This window comes from Pectinophora gossypiella, chromosome 7 (assembly GCF_024362695.1).
Source record: "Pectinophora gossypiella chromosome 7, ilPecGoss1.1, whole genome shotgun sequence".
NCBI lineage: Eukaryota > Metazoa > Arthropoda > Insecta > Lepidoptera > Gelechiidae > Pectinophora > Pectinophora gossypiella.
Window position 1 is genome coordinate 9,793,500 of NC_065410.1, and position 19,601 is coordinate 9,813,100.

Sequence of the window (19,601 nt, forward strand, 5' to 3'; positions counted from 1 at the left end):
CAAGCAGTCAAACGTCTATTTGTTATTTATTGACACCCGAGAATGATATCCATGGAGGCAAAACACAATAATTGACTCAATTGTAATTTAAAATACAACGTCTCAAAATAACAGAAACTTTTGCAATATATCTTCGAAGACAACAGATTTTTTAAGCAAATCCAGCTTTGTTTGCAGGACAAAGTAATTGAATTTCTTGAACAGTCATTTATCGGAAAGTAAACGAAACCGCAAAGTCAATCCAAAATATATCCTGCATAATAGAAACTTTATAAAACACCTACGAAGTTTTAATTTAAAATGAACAATGAAGAATATATTTTTTTACCTTCAAGAAGTAGTGTAATACCCAACTCTATTGGTTTATAACACTTATCTAGTGCTTGAAGCTAATGAATTTATTGTTTCCGAGTACCGACATTATTTTCAGCAAAAATCTTGGTTTATTGTGTTCACTTTATATTAGACATAATGGGTCATTCTTCACAATAAGGCAGGTTTCTGAAGTGGCGTATAAATCAATAGGTCGGGGGTCGTTTTACTGCTTTTAGGGCCAATTCCAATAAATGCCTTTTCAGCTTATTGGGCCGATAGAGTGCACGCACAAAGTACTTTTGAACTCATTCAGAAAATTAAAGTATGGATTGGTTAGTTATTTGGAATTTAATAATAAGCATTTGTACTCAGCAATTATGTTTTGTTAAATATTGTGATTCACAGAACAAGATGGCTTACCTCTATTATTTGGATTTACTAAACTAATTGTATTATATACTTACTATACATATTACTGTTGGAATATAATATTATTATACTATGTACAGGTTGTTAGTGACATCGTAACGAAAACTTTGAGGGATGATTCAGATCATTATTCTTAGTTGATATCAAGTGGAATTTTCTGACTAAAAATATGGAACTGAAAATAATTTTAAAATATTTAAATATTTTCTCTTTTGATACCAACTCAGAATCATGGTCTGAATCATCCCCCTCAGTATTCGTTACGGTCTCACCAACCCATACGTACTCGTATGGTTACCAGTACGTGCTTAAACGGGTGTAACTCACGTTGTAACGAATACTGAGGGGGATGGTTCAGCTCATGATTCTGAGTTAATTTATCAAATGGATTTTTTACAAAATTCCATCGCAAAAGTAAAGATTTGAAAATAATTTAAAAAATACAAAAATATCATGAATTTTGCGTCGGAAAATTCCACTTGATATTAACTCAGAATCATGAGTCATGAAATCATGAATTATCCCTCTCAGTATTCGTTACGATGTCACTAATATCCTGTATATTATTATTACACTTGGAGTACAATTTCAGTAATTTGGTTAGTGACGACTTAGAAGACAGGAATGCTTGGGAATAACGGTCTGGGAATGAATATTAGGCAGACAATTGGCTAATTACAATTACAGTAACTTAATTTACAATTTCAGTAACTTAAGTCCAAATTTTTTAAGAACATCTAGGGCCTTGTGCCGAGGTTCTTCTTGTAGATTGAGAAGCTGCAATAGTTTTAGGTGAATGAGACGTTCGACAAAAGCATATTTACTTACAAAAATAAAATACGTATAATTATGTTACCAACTGTATAAAGATGTTTTTAGTGTATACACTCAATGCCTAAAAACGTGACACAGTTATGGGTTATGGCTAATATGTTACCTACGATATGACATCATTTTTCAGGCGTGTCAAATGTGTTGTTGACGTAAAATTTATTATGCATTAAAACTTGAACGGTTATAAAGGTGAATAATAAAATGAAATTATGTGACAGCTTCTTTCTTCTTTTTATGTCCTTATATAATAAAGGTAACGATGAAAAAATAAAAACAAAATTAACGTGTGTGTATATGAGGCGATAAAATTTCCATTCAGCCAAGCATTTTTCATTTTATGCATGGAATTTTTCATTTTGTGAAAACATTGAAAGAAAACATAAAGGCCAATAATCAATAACAGATGCATTTGCCTAGGGCAATATTTGTAATTTATTATTACAGTATTACAATATCATGTGTTTTTAGAACGTGTGCCCAGTTAAAGGCACTAGCCTCGCGCATGCCTATTGCATAGGACTTAAACATACTTGGCAAAGAGTGGGTGTGTATACACTTCTGCCTACCCTTGTGGAGTTAGTTAGTTACGTATAATAAACAAAAGCAAAAAAATAAAATAAGATTAGATTTATTACATTTTCCTAGCATTTGAAAGATTATGTAGGAGAAGGACCTATAAAAGCTGATATCAAGAAAATGGTTCCATTTAAAATATTATCACATAATTCTAGCAAGAAATAACATGCACGCATGAACACCTTTAAGGGATGAAGGTAATATGACGGCTGTACACAAAAAAGCTTTTAGCCCGATATTGCAATCACTGACGCGGCTAAGTAACGTCATATTTTTTAAAAGTATAATTTTTTTTTTCTTCTTCTCCGTTAGTGCCGATCGTAACGGGATCGGGGATTTATTCAATTTTTGATGTGCTCTGCTATCGGTATCACCTCTGATATGCAAACCTTTTTATGAATAAATGGGCAGAATTTTAGTGTGGAGCTCGCTGACTTCATTAAAATACATTTTTTTTTTTACATAGACCGTCAAACTCCGTATTCCCTCAATTTTATCGCTCTACAAGAGTTCGAATATTTTGATACCTCCGTTTATATGATTTTCAGTATTTACCGACAAACCTCCTATGCCGATCTTTCCCGCACTGAATAAATATAACATAAATGTTTGATTGGAAAAGTACCTACACTTTTTTACGGAGTCAAAAAACTCGGAAGCAAGAAAACAACTTTCCTAAACAGTAAAACTCTGGCCTACGGAAAAACGATGTCAAATGACGAAAATTCGCGTCATACTTTTACATTTAAATGTAAAGGAAGGGGACTTTGTAGCTTCTATTTGCAAATGCCTTTTGTAAGCGTAGACCTCTTGAGCCATTGGGATTTGATCCCTCATTCCACTTGTCTAGACACAGATTCGATTGTTGAGGTCATTTATTTGTTCGGTATTTACCCTCGGAATAACGTTTGTTTAATGTATTATTGTTGCAGTAACATATTATGTGTTGCTGTCTTTTGGAATGTACTTTTTATTTGAGATTATCCACTCGCATATCATGGAGAATTTAGTATAATATAGGTCATATCCAGACAATTAACTGATAAGCCGGATAAGCATACAGATAGCTCGAAATGAGTGTTCCCATCACCTCTTTTCTATGGAGAGGTAGGAGCGTGAGTGGGACTACCTTGATCTGTATTTTATATTTCTGATGAATAAATTACCAAAAACAAAAACGATATTACCTTATTTAAATATATATATGTATTACGTAGGTAGCAACATTCCAACAACACATATTCAGCAATATTCGGTAGCGAAAGCAATAAACAAAACCCTATAAGGAAATTCACAACACGTTTATTTTCAATTGAATTATTCCCTTGTAACAAATTATCACGAAAATATTAATCAGTTTTCACATCTCATCAACCACAGCTGAAAAATGATCTTTCTGGCTTCGCTGGTATTGTATTTCGATTCGATATTTAAATGTCGCATCGTATCCAAACTGACGCGTTTTGATCAGTCATTATTTTGTTTATAAACCTTTTATGTAATATAAATAACAAAACTGTAAAAATGTAATGTAGTATTTAGTAAAGTTATTTTGCTTAGTCGATTATTATAATAGATAACCGTTACTAGGCTCCCAACCCCTCATCACTGATGTTATATTGAGGTATTATCATTATCACTGACACGCTCAGCCAATCACCTCTGAGGGTCAAATGGAACGTAATAGTCTATTCGTACTACCCTTACCGAAACCGAATATTAGTACGAAGATATTATATTAAGGGATTGATTTACTATTACCATGGGGATAAATTGAGTTTCTATACGTATATATCGAGAAAGCGTTGAATAGATTATATTTTGATTTGATGACATAATGAAGGAAGTGTTAAGTATTAGGAAGAGACATGCTAAGGAAGATTTCAAAGATTTTTTCCGGTTTAGGACAGTACTCCTTACCTTCTCTGGCTGATAACGTATAGTCTGTGTTCGGTCAGTTGGACGTTATAACAGCTTCATAAGACTCGGATTGTAGATATAATACGTTAAACTATAAAAGAGATTGGATTTCAAAAGGATATTGGACTTTACGACTGTACGCGTTTATGAATGAATGAATAGTTCTGTTGCTGGGCTAGTGAGTGCGACGGACGATTTCTCGCTCCGCCGGTTTGGACACGAACAACTAGTAGCAAAACGACATGCACAGCATATCTTCTCGTAGTCAGTCGCTGGGAGTGTGCTCGATTTGATAACTCCTGTTGCTGATACAAACTGTATTGGAGCACAAGCGAATGACTGAGAATTCTCTCAAACAGATACACTTATCAATGCACTTTATCTTTGTTTATTATCAGTATTACAACGTGCATTTGAAAATTTTAATGACTAACACCCTCGTTTTTCCAACCACGCCGTAAACCTGTGTTACGATCCGTTTACTGCTTATTGTTGAAGGTTTTCATTGTATATCGTTGACATGAACATTGAAAGCCATATCAAAAGGAAGGTTAATATCACATGTTAAATGTTCATAGTCGCAGTAAAAACCAATCAAGTAAAGACATAAGATTGATCCATTGTTGACAGTGGAAGCGATTTTATTATCGAACGGCATAACACAGGACATTGTCGCCATCGCAAACAAGCTGAGAAACTTGTAAATTCATTGTAAACCAAGTTTACCCCGTCAAGGGAACTGAGGATGTTATCTATACTCTATAATGTGTGTTTGTGAACCGGATCGAATCGGATGCAAGCCGGAGATCGGTTGGTCGCACGAACGCTCGAGAAAATCAGATCGTCGAAGGCAACGCCGGACGTCATGTAATCAACCTCTTTAGGAAAATAGTCGATTTAGTTTAGTGACAGCAACATCGGGACAGGCGAGGGTTGACGTCAGCCTTGTTTTATCTCGCATTCGATTTCAGACTTTCAGATGGTTTTGCTGTATTTTGTTTTGCGCTGATCGTGTATTTGTGCTGGGGCCGATATTTGCTTTGTATGATAATGGGTTTGCGCGCTCTGCAAAAAATTCAAGCATATTTTTTATCAGTATAGGTACTACTTAAATCACTTCTGATAACAAGTATATAAGCCTTTGTCATACTTCTAGAGTCTCCCCACGACTATTTATCACAATCATTAATTATTCTTTTGATGTACCTTTGACTTTTTAGCACAATAAACGGAGTATCGTCATATCGCTATCAAATGCCCAAAAAAATGTTTTCAAAAATACTCCATAGACCGTTTTAATGATTGCGTTGATTTTTTTCGCTCAAAGTGTCGATCACAATAGGTCTGCTAGTATGTGGGCCGTCAAGGTTTACGAGGGAATTAATTTCGTTGGAAGCCGCGATAACAATGTGGCCATCAATGTCCATTCGGTCCGTTATGTCGCGCCGCGGGGTGTCGTAGCCCGTCGATAATAAAAGCTTTTATATTCGCCCTCTGTCCTCTCGATCAGTGAAAAATAAATGTAATCAGGTGTAGTTGCTATATAGATAGGTACATAGTTACACGCGTAGTATGTTTATACATGCGTGTACGTTATGTATGTGTCAGTTATATATGTTACCGGCCGAACCCGATTTTAGAACAAACCAGTTTTGCCTAGGCTCAACTAGTTCTTCCTATACGCGATAGGATTAACTAGTATAGCCTAGTCCAAACTAATTTGTTCTAAGCCCGATAGGATAGACTAGTTTAGGCTAGGCCAAACTAGTTGATCCTGATATAAGTACGCACACTCTAGGATAAACTGGTATAACCTAGTCAAAACATATACATATCTAAAAGTCAAAATAAATAGATGAACTAAATAAAATACTCCGTATTTAGAAAAATAATCATCTTTATTAAACTTTAATGATTCGTCGTTATGGATAATTGATAATACGAACAATCATACTACATATATTATGTAGCAAACTAACAAATAGTAAGTATTCTTTTTTTAATAGAATCAATAATCAAATCTCAAATGAAAATTGTTATGTCGTTAAAAGTTATGGATAATAATTGGTAATACAAACAATCACACTATAACAATTAATACTGTTTATTTTAAGAAGCAATAATCACACAAGTATTATGTTAATTATTACAATTGTTATTTATTTTTACACGGTTTGCTTTGGTGGCACTTAGAATTGCAGAGTATCATTGCCTTCTTGCACTGGCATCTGTTTGTGGAACAGTTCTTGTTGCAGCTGCATCTCACAAAACCGAATGTTTCGTAGCTGCAGTTCATAATATGTTTTGACTAGGCTATACCAGTTTATCCTAGAGTGTGCGTACTTATATCAGGATCAACTAGTTTGGCCTAGACTAAACTAGTCTATCCTATCGGGCTTAGAACAAATTAGTTTGGACTAGGCTATACTAGTTAATCCTATCGCGTATAGGAAGAACTAGTTGAGCCTAGGCAAAACTGGTTTGTCCTAAAATCGGGTTCGGCCGGTAACATATATACAGGTTGTGAGAAGCTGCAGTAGTTTTAGGCGGACTAGACGTTCGTTATGCAAAAAGTGACGATTTATAGTGTAACTATTTTATCTACTGAATAAATATATTTTTGAATTTGAATTTATTTCCACGTGGATTTTATGAATGCGAAAGAAAAATTTGGAAAGTATGGAACGTTCTGTTGTTACTATATAGGGCAGTAGATCAAGTTCTTTAACTTAAATTAATCAAAACTATTTTAGGACGTCACCATCAAAAATGTGTATACAGTTGTGGCCTGGTCACTTGTGGCTCTACTTATAATGTTACACTATATTAAGGGCGTGATTTTGTGTACATTATGTAGATAATAATTATTATGTCATTTAGTGCTGGTACAGCGCCATCTAGTGGCGTTGTTACGTTACTATTACTACGATTTTGATTTTCAAGTAGTGTAAATAGTCATTCGAAGGAGGGGGCATAGGTGCCAATTCTGGCAGACACGAACGTAATTTTATTTTGGCAGTTATGAAATCTGCTTTATGATACCAGTCCGAGAGTCCTGCGTTTATCTTATGAAAAAAAAGACAATATTTTATAGCTTTCAAACTGAAATATTGAGCCACAGTTGGGACTATTATCATAATGGTTAAATTATTTGGTTTTAACGATTACCTACTAGTAATTTATTCGTCAAACGCGGTGAGTGAGACGTGATATTTATTATCAAAGATATAAAATCCGCGTCCAAACAAATCGAAGTTTGCAGTCTCCAATTCCTACGGGAAATAATGTGTGAGTTTATATCCGCAGTTGTAAGAAGAAACAAACGCTTTTTAGAGTCAATTCTATTCTCTACCGACTTCAAAAACGAGGTTATATTTGTATTCTTCAGTATGTATTTTTTTTTAATTTTCTTCAACCGTAAAAGTAAGACTGTGTTATTGGTATTTATTTGAGCGTTTCGTCTGCAGAATCCGATAAAGAGGAAGAATTCGATCCCTAAATCGATGGAATTTAAATAGGATCGGCGCGGAATACATAAAAACAAACTGTTCAGTATTGGACACTTGCGCGTTGCGTGCCAAGGGCAAAATATCCTCCGTCCGTCCTTAAATGTTAATATTTAGTATCTAGTGTTTTCACGAAAATAGGGCAGTATACTTGATATAAACATTTTCACACATTGTTATACGAAAGTTGGGCTTATATTTATACTTTAACGCTAATAAGAACGCAATAACTATTGATTATAAAGCGTAGCAAATGATTGCATTGTTATTTTGAAAACTCTCCCAAGTAACCCCTTTTACCGAAACGGGTAAGCATTCCAAATTCCCTGTTTCGAAAACGGCTTAGTAGATACTTATAAAACAATTTAATACCAAACATATACAGCTATAAAAGCATAATACCTTCAATCTGTTGCAAACTTTAAGGCCGATTTGAGTGCTTTCGGGATAAGATAAGCATAAGAATTAAATCCCAAAACGTTCTTAAGATAAGCAAAGGTACTTCTTAGAAACTGTTAAACTTTTGTTCGGATCGACTTTTCTGCCTCGAAATGTACCTGACACGTCTTATTACCATGATTACATCAAAAATACAAACGAGAGTATTTTATGAGAATAGTTTTAGTGTTTTCGAATAATATATCTGCAATCTATCAGTATGTCAAATTTTATTTAAGTATTAGATTTCAAGTGTATTTTTTAAATATCATTCGCTTTATAGTTAATTATTAAAAATAAAAACGGTAAAATGTTATGGAAATCGTAAGCTGTTAAAACATTTTTGTTTTTTTGAACAAGGTTTCTTATGTATTTATCATAAATTGATGTATCGTAATATTCGGAAGGGGTAGGAATTAATTTAAGATACTTAGCTAAGTATATAAGCGAATAAACATCGGCTATGATAAAACGTTCATATCGCCTACATAATAAAGTTCATTCTGTTGTTTTATTAAGATGAAACGGAGCAGAAATCCCTTTCCAGGTAATTTAGGTAAGCCGAAGCTTAAAACGCTTTTATCAAATCCGGATTGAAGCCGCAAAGACTTAAACGTGTACGCTTTTACTTCGTCATTCGACTAGAAGGATATGACGGAAAGATAATTAATTTCGAAAGAACCAAAAAAGTAGAAAGCCTATTCTTTACATTGTGGCTTTTATGTCCCTTATGTATTTTTGTAAACTGGAAAAGGCTTTTACAATTACAGCTAACATACAATACAGTAAAGCGTCGATTCTATATCATTCAGCTATTCAATAAAAATAACATTGGAAAGCGTGGCAGAAAGAGGTCGACAACCGGTGTTTTTCTTCAGAAAGTGTAAACTTTCTATCATCAATTAAAACACTATCACCATTATCCTGACGACCTCCAGTGGTTGAGTGTTGGGCTCACGATCCGGAGGTCCTGGGTTCGATTCCCGGTGGGAACATATAACAAAAATTACTTTGTGGTCCCTAGTTTGGTTAGGACATTACAGGCTAATCACCTGATTGTCCGAAAGTAAGATGATCCGTGCTTCGGAAGGCACATTAAGCTGTTGGTCCCGGTTTCTATTTACTGATGTAAGTAATTAGCCGTTATATGAACCATGTCAGGGGCCTTTGGCGGCTCAATAGTAGCCCTGACACTAGGGTTGATGAGGTTGGTACTCCACCTCACAACCCACACGATAGAAGAAGAAGACTATTATCCTCTACAGTTGATTAATCTTTGCCCAGTGGCTTATATAGATTGTTTATATTCATTATATAATATTTAACTATGACTTTATTTATTCGTCTCGGAGGTAGTGACATAACTTGTATTGGGCTGATTTGCCTTCGTGCGTTGGAAGGCCGGACAGGCAGTCGCTTCTGGAACCGGACTTGTCAAATCTTCAAATAAGCAGACCCTTGAAAATTGGCGCTTTCTTAAATCTACTGAAATAAGTTTTGATTACAAATAAGCTATAATTTGTAGTATATCTTCTTTAAAACCAATTGATGTTTATGTGTTGCCGTGAGGATAATAATGGCTTATATAGAGTGTTAGTGACATCGTAACGAAAACTTTGAGGAATGATTCAGATTACGATTCTAAGATGATATCAAGTAGAATTTAACGTCGCATAAGTCAGGACTAATTTAAGAGCCACGCTCTTGCCGGTGTAGCATTCTCCATGCTACTTTTTTTAGGGAAAAAAAGGCAGTGGTTTCCCTCTTGCCTTCTGTCGCATAAGTATAGAACTGAAAATAATTTAAAAAAAAAACACTAAAATTTTCATGAATTCTGCGACGGAAAATTTGACTTCATATTAACTCAGAATCATGGTCTGAATCATCCCCCTCAGTATTCGTTACGATGTCACTAACACCCTGTATGTACAGTCATGAGCAATATCATGTACCCACTTTAAGACCCTGTCGCTTTGTCATATTTGTCATTTAATGAGACTTACGGTTTAATTTGTCTAACAAGTTTATGTGATATGGTTCCAAAGTGTATACATATTGGTACTCGTGACCGTATGTAATTTTACATACAGATTTTGATGAAAGTTTAAGAAGCGGAAGTGATGTTTCTAATTCTATTTCTCTTTTGTTTTGTATTTTGTTTTTTCCTGTTTGTGCAATAAAGTATTTGTTATGTTATGTTATGTTTCGGGATCGTAACATGTTTAATTCCATCTCTCCCTCTGCCTTTCAGATATGATCTATTATTTATATAGGTATACATTTCTTATGTTTAAATTGCCTTCAACAAATTTATCCGTGATAAATGACGTGACTCAAGACGGTACATAAATGATTCTGATTTCTGATATTTGTTTCAGCGTACGGCAACTTGGGCAGTGTCCTCACTGCTCAGGGGCGGACGGCGGAAGCGGAGGTGGCGTTCGAACGCGCGCTCAAACATCGACCCAACATGGCCGACGTTCACTACAACTTGTAAGTTCCTCTATAAAATACCTACCTAATTCTTTCATGAAAACTGAAAAATATGTACATAATACAAAATACGTTTGATAGCTCAACTAAGTATTCCTTTGAGAATAGTTGTACATTTTTTGTCTGTACAAGGAAATAATATTATTAATACCTATAATATATAAGGAATAATATCATAACAACATAACATAGCTAAAGCGGTGTTAAATTCATATTAAAATAAGTGCAATAAGGAATTAAGATAACTCAAACTATAAATTTAGGTAGCTAACATAATAATTATAAATCTATAAAATTGTAATATTATTTTTTTTATAATTCTCTTTCTTACTCAGATAGGTGGAAAGCCAATACAAAAAAAGTCCATCTTTTCTTTAAATTTGCAATGTATTGATACAGATAAAAGATAAACAAACAAATTATCGCTTCGTTAAAATTAATAGAGTGCAAACTCATTGTTACGCCCAGCCAATTTTAATTTTATAACCGCCGGCCGATAGCCACGCAAGCGCAATGCTTGTAATAAAAATAAATTATTGTGGATAATGCACATTTTGCTCTGACACTGTAACCGACAAGCACAATTATCGCCGAGAATATGTCAGGAGCACAAGGCACCGATCCAATATATGGGAGTCGCTTTGTGAGATGGAATGCTACGACTTATTTCCCCAATACGAGCATACCCTTAACAAGATGCGTGGTTCGATACGGAAGTAAGCTCTATCACGAATTCCCGGAACGCGCCCGTAAAGTAAACATAATCTCAAACTGACACTTATAGGAATAACACAATAAAATGCCAAGAAAATATTTCCCTTCCCTCCTCGCAATAATTACACATTTACAAAGGGCTACAATCACACAAACGTCATCCTTTTCAACTCTTTATAAAACGCATCCTAAAAAGCTTTCCAACACAATAGAACGATAAAAGGAGTCAAATATTTTATGTGGAGCCCATATTATTTTAATCCCGATAACAACAAAAGTTTAATAATACATTCAAAAGGTTTCAGAGTTCACCGTTGCCAAAGGGAGAAATAATATAAGGCGTGTCTTTCCCAGGGGATTGAAAAGGCAAAAGGTCCGATCCCTATTAGGGACATCGGGAAAAATATTATAAAACCCCATATAATACATTTTATGACAATATCTTTCATAAACTGTTGCTCAAAATAATGGAATTTGTTATAAATGAATATATACCAGAAACGTGCTTTGATTTACTTTTATATTAGAACTAGCTTTTTTTATCATGTCATTTACAATATTGAATAATCCTAATTGAGAAAAAAAGCTGGTAAATATATATTTCTTTGAAAACGCCGAATTAAATCACAACAATAATCTCCAAAATTGTATTCTGCGGATAAGGACGCAGACAGCGACCGTAAGCAAATTATAAAAGTTCCTCTCGAATACAGAACCTTAATTAGGAAAAATAAGTCAATTACCGTTATGAACACGACAAAAAGGAGGGCTTTGGGTGGCTTTGTGTGTGTTTCCTTTTATTGGGAATGAAACGGTGGAATGATTTCTATTTATAATCAAAACTTGGACGAACAATGCGTCAGTGGTACTCAGTTGGGGGCACTCAATCAATAGGCACACGACGCGACGGTCTGTCCATTAATTCAGGGAGGCTTCCAGTTCTTGAATTAATCGGGTGCGGGTGCGCTACTCTGTCCCGCCTAAGCGTTGGGTTTCCGTGCAGTTTCACAAATTAACGTCAAGCCGCACTATACCAATATAATTACTGGAAGCGACACGCATATACTGGTCTTATTTGCTGTGTAAACGTACAGAATCTGTCTCCTGTGCGACGATTGGACGGATGAGCCTCTTTGGGTTGTTGTCGTAAAATTACAATTTGAAATAAGTAATCTAGAAAACTTTAAGCATTGACTTAATTTCACCTTCCGTGAACAGTAGATCTATTGCAACACTACTTATGTTAAAAATGGTAAAACCTATTGTGATGAAATTAAAAACGTTTTAAAGAAAAGTTAGGCCAAAAGTCGTTAACTGGCCAGCATAGATATATATTTGATGGTCTTTCCAGAAATCACCCGCAAAAATCAGATCAGCCAAGTAAAGGAAATAACACACTAGCTACACGCTCACTTGAATCACCGAGTCTCTTGTAGAAAGCTATTAGATAAGCGGAGAAAGGTATAGTGATCATCGTTGTGATGTGTGTTAAATGAAGAGGTAGTGATAAATGGTGACGCTTCTCGCAATGTTTACGCAGAACGGATCTCAGGGGGTTAAAAGGCCGCATCGAAGCAATTCATCTAAAAAACAATAATATTGCAATATGATTTGCGCATATAAAAGTAAGAAAGGAATTCCAACAAATATCAAAAAGCAATATTGCTTTTAGATGAATTGCTTCGATGTGGCATTTTTAACTTCCCCTGACAACGAACGTCATTCTGATTTTAGGGTCCTTTAAAGCAACGTCTCGCGCAAATCGGACCACATAGAACCACTCTTTCAGTGACAGAAACAATATCAAATCATCATATTTTCCTTGTCATTCATTGGTCAGACTGGCGTAAACTGAGCACCTCTAATGAGATTTTTCGCAGGCGCGTGCGACCTTATTGCCTTGATGGGAAGTTAAACGATTCCGTTATTTAATTTGTGCCGAGCAGACACGCAGAACACGGCATGTGCGAAATAAATTTCCGTACGTGCAAGCATTTAGCGTTAAGTCACTTTGCAGAGTAGCTATCTTGAAAATTTTATCGCGTCACATTTTCCTTGAATAAGTAACAGATACTTCTCCCATTCATATTACTGTATGTGTACGAGCTAGAGTCTAGGAGTCACAAGACAATTTGCAGGTACTTTTGGTATCGGTATATCCGCGTGTTTGCATAATTATGATAAATTACGGGGCAACAGTAGAAGCCTCAAATCCGTCGTGTGATAGATACCACGTGATTGCGTGATGTCCAAGATGATACTCCAGTACCACAGAATGAAGAAAGTACGGGTAATTACATGTAATGTGTTACAAACGTAAGCTCACGAGGTCTGATGAACTGAGCACCCACGCTTCATTTTTTATTAAGTATTTTATTTATTTTAAACTTATCTCATCGAGCTTACTGTTAGACCAACTAGGTGGTGAGCCGTATCGCCGTAGATATGGTCGATAGCCAAACTATTTTAATGAAAGTTGCACGTAACATAACACACTGGGGTGTGACCGGTTTGCGAGTCTGCTACCGAGTCTCTTACCTGCATTCTCCGCAAGCAAGACCGTGAACCACAGGACTGCATTGTTTTTTTACAAAATCCGCACATACACAATAACGTCTTTTTGTAAATACGGATTTATCTTTAGTCTACTTTTAGGTATGTATTTCTTGTTGCACCATCAAGTTTGGTGAATGTTTGTTTCCTGGTAGTGGTTGTCTGCTCAAGTTGCTCTAGAGCAATGAGGCCGCCAAAATTGTACTGAATTCATTGCTAAAATTTAGTTCTACGCAATATAGTATTTGATTTCCCATAACTTTGCCAGATCTTAGAAGCTAGAAAGGCTAACACAAGCTTAAATACGTTGAAAAAATATTTAGTTTAATTTATCTAATAAAATGATAATAATAATTTGACATTATGCTGCATCCATATTTTCATTATCATATATGCAATTCTGTTTTTCAAGTTAGTCCCGGACAAACAAAACCATATCATAACAGTAGATATGAATATGTTTCAGGTATCGATTGCAATATCCTTTGTTATGCAAATACTGAACTGTTCGCATATTGTCATTTTGTCACAATTCCGATCTTGTACGTGTTAGATTGTGATCGGGGTATGTGTACGCACTGAATTATGTAGATAGAGTGCTGTATGGAATATTACTTAGGGCGAGTCACTCACATGATCAAGAGTAGAGGCGGCGTCGAGCCACGGGCGCAAAAGCGGCCCTTTATCTAGGTTTTCCAACCATTGATATATAAGTAAGTACCGCAGATAAAGCGCGTCAGCCAAAAAATCAACGAAATTTTGTCGCCAACTTAGCTATACATTCATACGCAACGATGTAGCCCAAACAATAGCTAAACTGAAGTGGCAGTGGGTGGGGCACATCGTTCGTAGAACGGACGCCCGATGGGGCCGTAAGGTTTTCGAGTAGCGACCGCGGAACAGAAAGCGCAGCGTCTACAGGCCACCCATAAGGTGGACTGATGTCCTTCTGAAGGTCGCGGAAAACGCTGGATGAGGGCAGCGCAAAGTCGTTGTGGCGAGTCTTTGGGGCCTGTCCTGTCCATGATAATGTTGTTGTTTTAGCATCTATAGCGCGTGGTGATTCGTAATGTGGTCGATACAAATCCACACGTTGTCAGTACGTCGCCTAATCGCGTACTATGGAAAGTCATAGAATGCATCTCTATTTCTGCTCTAACTTTTCGTTCCACTTTTTGAGCGCTCATGTTCAATCTACGGTACTTATAAATCAATGTTTGTAACGAATAAATGGCAGTGCACTCACTGGTAAGAGGAGAGAGCATCGCGGCGGAGTCGAGCCACGTGTGCGGCAGGCAGAGTAGACGCGATATTGTCATTTTGTTTCATACATAGAGATCTCGCTTCGACCGTGCCGCAACTCCGCGCCTCCCACCATCACGATGTCATATTAATAATGTTTTATAACAATGTTTTGTGTCAATAAAAAAGAAAAAGAAAAGCTCCGCCTCGCCACCACCTTGACTCTTTTGTGAGCGACGCGCCTAAGTCGAGCCCGCGGTTCATCTAGAAGGTTAATAATCTGCGTGTTCGTGCCGTATCTGTAGCCGTATTTATGAGGCGCAAGGATACAATCTCGCCCATACGTAATACTGTATTGTTCAATCCTCCATTTTGCCTCGTCAGCTTCTTCGCTTGTTTGAATAAAACCCTAATAATGGATGTGTGCGCACTTACTACCTTCGCAGGTGTGGGTTCGGTTTTAGGAAGTTTCAGTGAGTTTCACTGCTTATGCGAACGGTTGGCCGCATTCCAAATTAGATTAGCTAAGGAATACTAACGTGTTGTTGATTATCGCACTAAGTTAAGTGGCATGTGCTTAGTGTACTAGTGCCAAATTAAGCAGCCATTGTAGACCAGTTGAAAAAAACGTTTCATTAATAGAGCTTTTTGTAATAGGTTCATTTATTGCTGATAAAAATGTATATGTACATGTCACCTAATATCAACCTACAGAAATGTCGACGATGTCAAACTACAACGAGTTATTATATTATTGGCTTCAAAACCACTAGTTAATTTTGGATCTAAAATTGACTCTTCTGTACATGGCGCTTGTTATACCTACCTATGTTGACCTAAACAATCTATATATAGAGAACAAAGTTAAGGTAGCCTTAAGAAGGTGTGAGTAAGGAGTCCTAAACTAACACACGGAAGATCAAAGATATCAATCACCTATTCCGAGGCATTTGATAGCGGTCACTGAACTCTGATAAAAACATTTTCACTTTTAGATTTTCCGCCCATAAACGGCTTTGAAACTAAAATTAGTTCAAACTATAATAAGATTTTATACGATTTAGATTATTCAAATAAACATAGACTTTTATACAGGTTGTAGTTCTAACTATTATGGCTTCAGAAGAAAAAAATATTTTTTCTCGTCAATAGATGTTAATTATTTATCTGATCTGATCTTAGGTCTTTGCAACACTTATGATATATTATTTATTTTATAACATAATAACGGTTAATTATTTATCATTAGTCAAGTCAGATAGGTATACTGAATACCTAACAACAGACAATAAACAATAAAGGGCTGTTCATGATTCTGAACAGGCGTGACTTACGTTACCTTTAGTGTATGTATTGTGTGGCAAACATATGCATATTACTTGTATCCATGTATTACCAATAATGCTAAGTGCATCACCATACGTGTCGTTGCCTCTTGAATTGATTCTGTGTGTAATAGACAATCGACTGAATATTGTCATACATACATAACCCTTAGGCGATTCTCAGACTGCCCCGCATCATGCTGCATGTTGCGTGTCGACTCACCTACGCGCATACCTGTGGGAGTGCAGATCTGCTTCATCGTGCGGGTTTTTACGCAAACACGCGCGTATGGGCGTTTTGTAGATTAACACACAGCGGCTCTCATTTCATTCAAAGTCGTTCCAAAATCGCGCGCGGCACTGTGGGATTCGGTGTGCCATACCTTGCGTCGCGCCCCGCACCTACGGAGTGCATGTTTCTCCGCTTGTATGCGTATGATCCGCATGAACGCGCGTGGATGCATTTTCTGTTTGTTAGACCGTGCGTGTTTTCTAAACAAACGGAGATACTTACAAGCAACGGAAGAACACGCATCCACGCGCTACGCTGCATCATGGGGGCAGTGTGAGAATCGCCTTACCCATAACAGGTACCCACACACACACAGGTAGCCACAGGTCCTGAGAAAACAAATTACAGACACACCGAGTAATGAAGCTCTAACACGGATATAGTCATGGGTAATGAAATATAAATGCTTACTTAAATATATTTTCAATAATTCTCAGTCCTTATAATGTTGGAGATAGGTACACTTTGATGACGTCAGCATGGCTAAAATTGTGTCATTTGTCTAAAGAGAATACCTTGTTTTCTTATACCATGCCGTAATATAAATGAACTATTTACGACATATATAGGTATGTTCATACGACTGCTGGGCACAGATCTTTCCACAATCAACTGGAATCAACAGGCGTGACTTATTGTAGATTTGCCGCAGATGTCATTAACTACTTGGTCGGATAAATGGGGAGCGCTGAAGGCTCTCACCCGGTACAACGTTTAAGACAACAGACCTGAGGGTGGAATGTAATAATATAAACAAACAATTACTTTAAAAATACACTAGTTCGCACCGAATAAGTAAGAGACTCTTTCTAACATGTACCTTAAATATACCTTATATTTATGCTGTATCCTTATTTCTCCTTTATTTGGCTCCAAAACTGTCACGTTGCCAAAGAAGGGGAGACGTGTTGGAGATAATAGAGATAATAGTTAGAGTTTCTTCATTCAACAGATAAATACGTGGGTAACGCAGCTCCTTCAATTCCGCCCTTGTAACCCGTCGCTGTACCAACGTGTCGCTTGAGTGTAACGTGTACGTGACGATAACCAACGCGTCGAGCAGAACATTATTCGCATCTCCTTATTCTATTAAGCGGAATACTTCGCGCGTGCCCTGATAATCATCTCTAATAACGCGCATGGAATAATCGAACGAACATAATGCACCCCGTAAACAATGTACAAGCTCGCCATACCGTGCCGTAAACGAAATAACAACGGATTTTTCCAGAGAATTTGCCTTGTTTACAAAAAAAGCTTTTTTACTTCGTAGCGTGGCAGACACGGTCCTCAATTTTCACGCATCAAAAATTGTAAACCCCACAAGACAAAATGTAAAGAGAGATAAAATGTAAAGAAATGCATTTTACGAACTAAAACTGAAAACTATTTAAAAAGTAAGCAAAATTTGTAATGTAAAATGTAAATAAATACCTTTACAAATGTAAATGAATGCATTTAGTTAAATTGTTTTAAAAACACGTTTTCTACGAGCGCAAATTGTATCCAAAGCGAGTGTAATGAGGGCTAAGCCGTGATTTCAGGCGTAGATTAGATTATTCCAATTCTGGCGGCAAGAAATCACTTGAGCACGTACGTGTCGCTTTACAATTTGTGTGGCAGGTCAGTATACACCGTACACTGCTTCTCTGTATACTTCATTCATTCTTTCTGTCAACTGATGTGGAAAGGAATTTCCACTCTTTGTATCGCGGTAGATTGGGAGTTCGCTAGGTTAACACAGTTTTTCAGGAAGATATCAAGAAAATCTGAGCTGAAAGGACTCATTTATCGTTAGCTAGGTTTTTTCCTGAAAAATATACGTCGGTAGTGATTAATGATTCACGGAGCTAGGTGTGGAAACGAAACCTAAAATCATACGACACATTTTTTCTTTTAGAAACACGACATTTGTCACGAGTTGCAAAACGCAATGAAGTCGAAAGTTAGAATGCAGATACTTTTTTACTGCCCGTTTGTATGGAACAGATGTTATCGACACGGCAAAAAGTATTCGCTGCTTAAAATACAGTAGAATATTTCCATCTTTGAAACACAGGGTTTTGCACAAAACGAATCGTATCTACGTACAATGTTGTATTCAAAATAAAAGTGACAACTTAGAGGTCATAGTTTGCATACACTATAAACTTTATGTCGGCAGATAGTCTGGCGAGTAGAATCACTGATATTTTCTAGACTTGCTGAATAAGCAAGACACGTGATTTATAAACTAGTTGATAGATGAGATAATTAGTAAATTGAACTTAATGACTACATATACACCGAATTCGGTCGTGAAACATGCCCATTACCCCTCTTCAGGGTTCCATGACTCAACTCCATTATTATCGACTGCCTAATAACAATACGAAACTTTAAATTTCTTTGTATTAGGATATATTTATAACCATAATCAATACACCATTATTATATTTATAAAAAAATATTACTTAACAAACGAAACAACAACAATGTCAGAACGTGGCTGCGTCATATAAAATTGAGGCACTGTTTTCTTTGGCTCTGTTACTACCTACGGGCATAGAATAAAGAATACTAAATATAAATACTTACTACTACGTATAGAACGGCAACTCTCTGCTCCCCATCGGCGGCGAGCTAAGTTTACCTCACCCCCTTGGTCTTACGTTAGTCTTCAATTGTATGGGCGTCACACGTCACACAGAGTGTGCACGATAACGTCAATGTGTAGTGTCTGTGTAAAACGAGGTGTCTTGTATGAAGTGTCCGGTGTGTGCTACAGCAATCGGCTCAAATTGCAGTATTTATGACTAGATTAATTTTGTTTTTCCTTCGGGAAACTTGTATAGAAATAAATAAAATAAATTGATTTATTTCTTTAAAAACAAAGATATAAATTTAAAACATAAAGTGTCAGGAGGTACCGCAGTTCCATGCTTAGTAATTCACAACTTCATCGCAAAGACTGTTCTCTGCAGT

General features: G+C 36.4%; 1 protein-coding gene across 1 annotated transcript in view; it reads left to right on the forward strand.

Annotated features, from left to right (window-relative positions):
* The window catches only part of LOC126367996 (protein O-mannosyl-transferase TMTC2), a 112,630-nt gene that overhangs the window by 74,377 nt on the left and 18,652 nt on the right, over positions 1 to 19,601 (forward strand). The window contains exon 5 of the mRNA XM_050011818.1: positions 10,397 to 10,511. Coding sequence (XP_049867775.1) covers positions 10,397 to 10,511 — 115 coding nt within the window. The remainder of the gene's footprint in view (positions 1 to 10,396; positions 10,512 to 19,601) is intronic.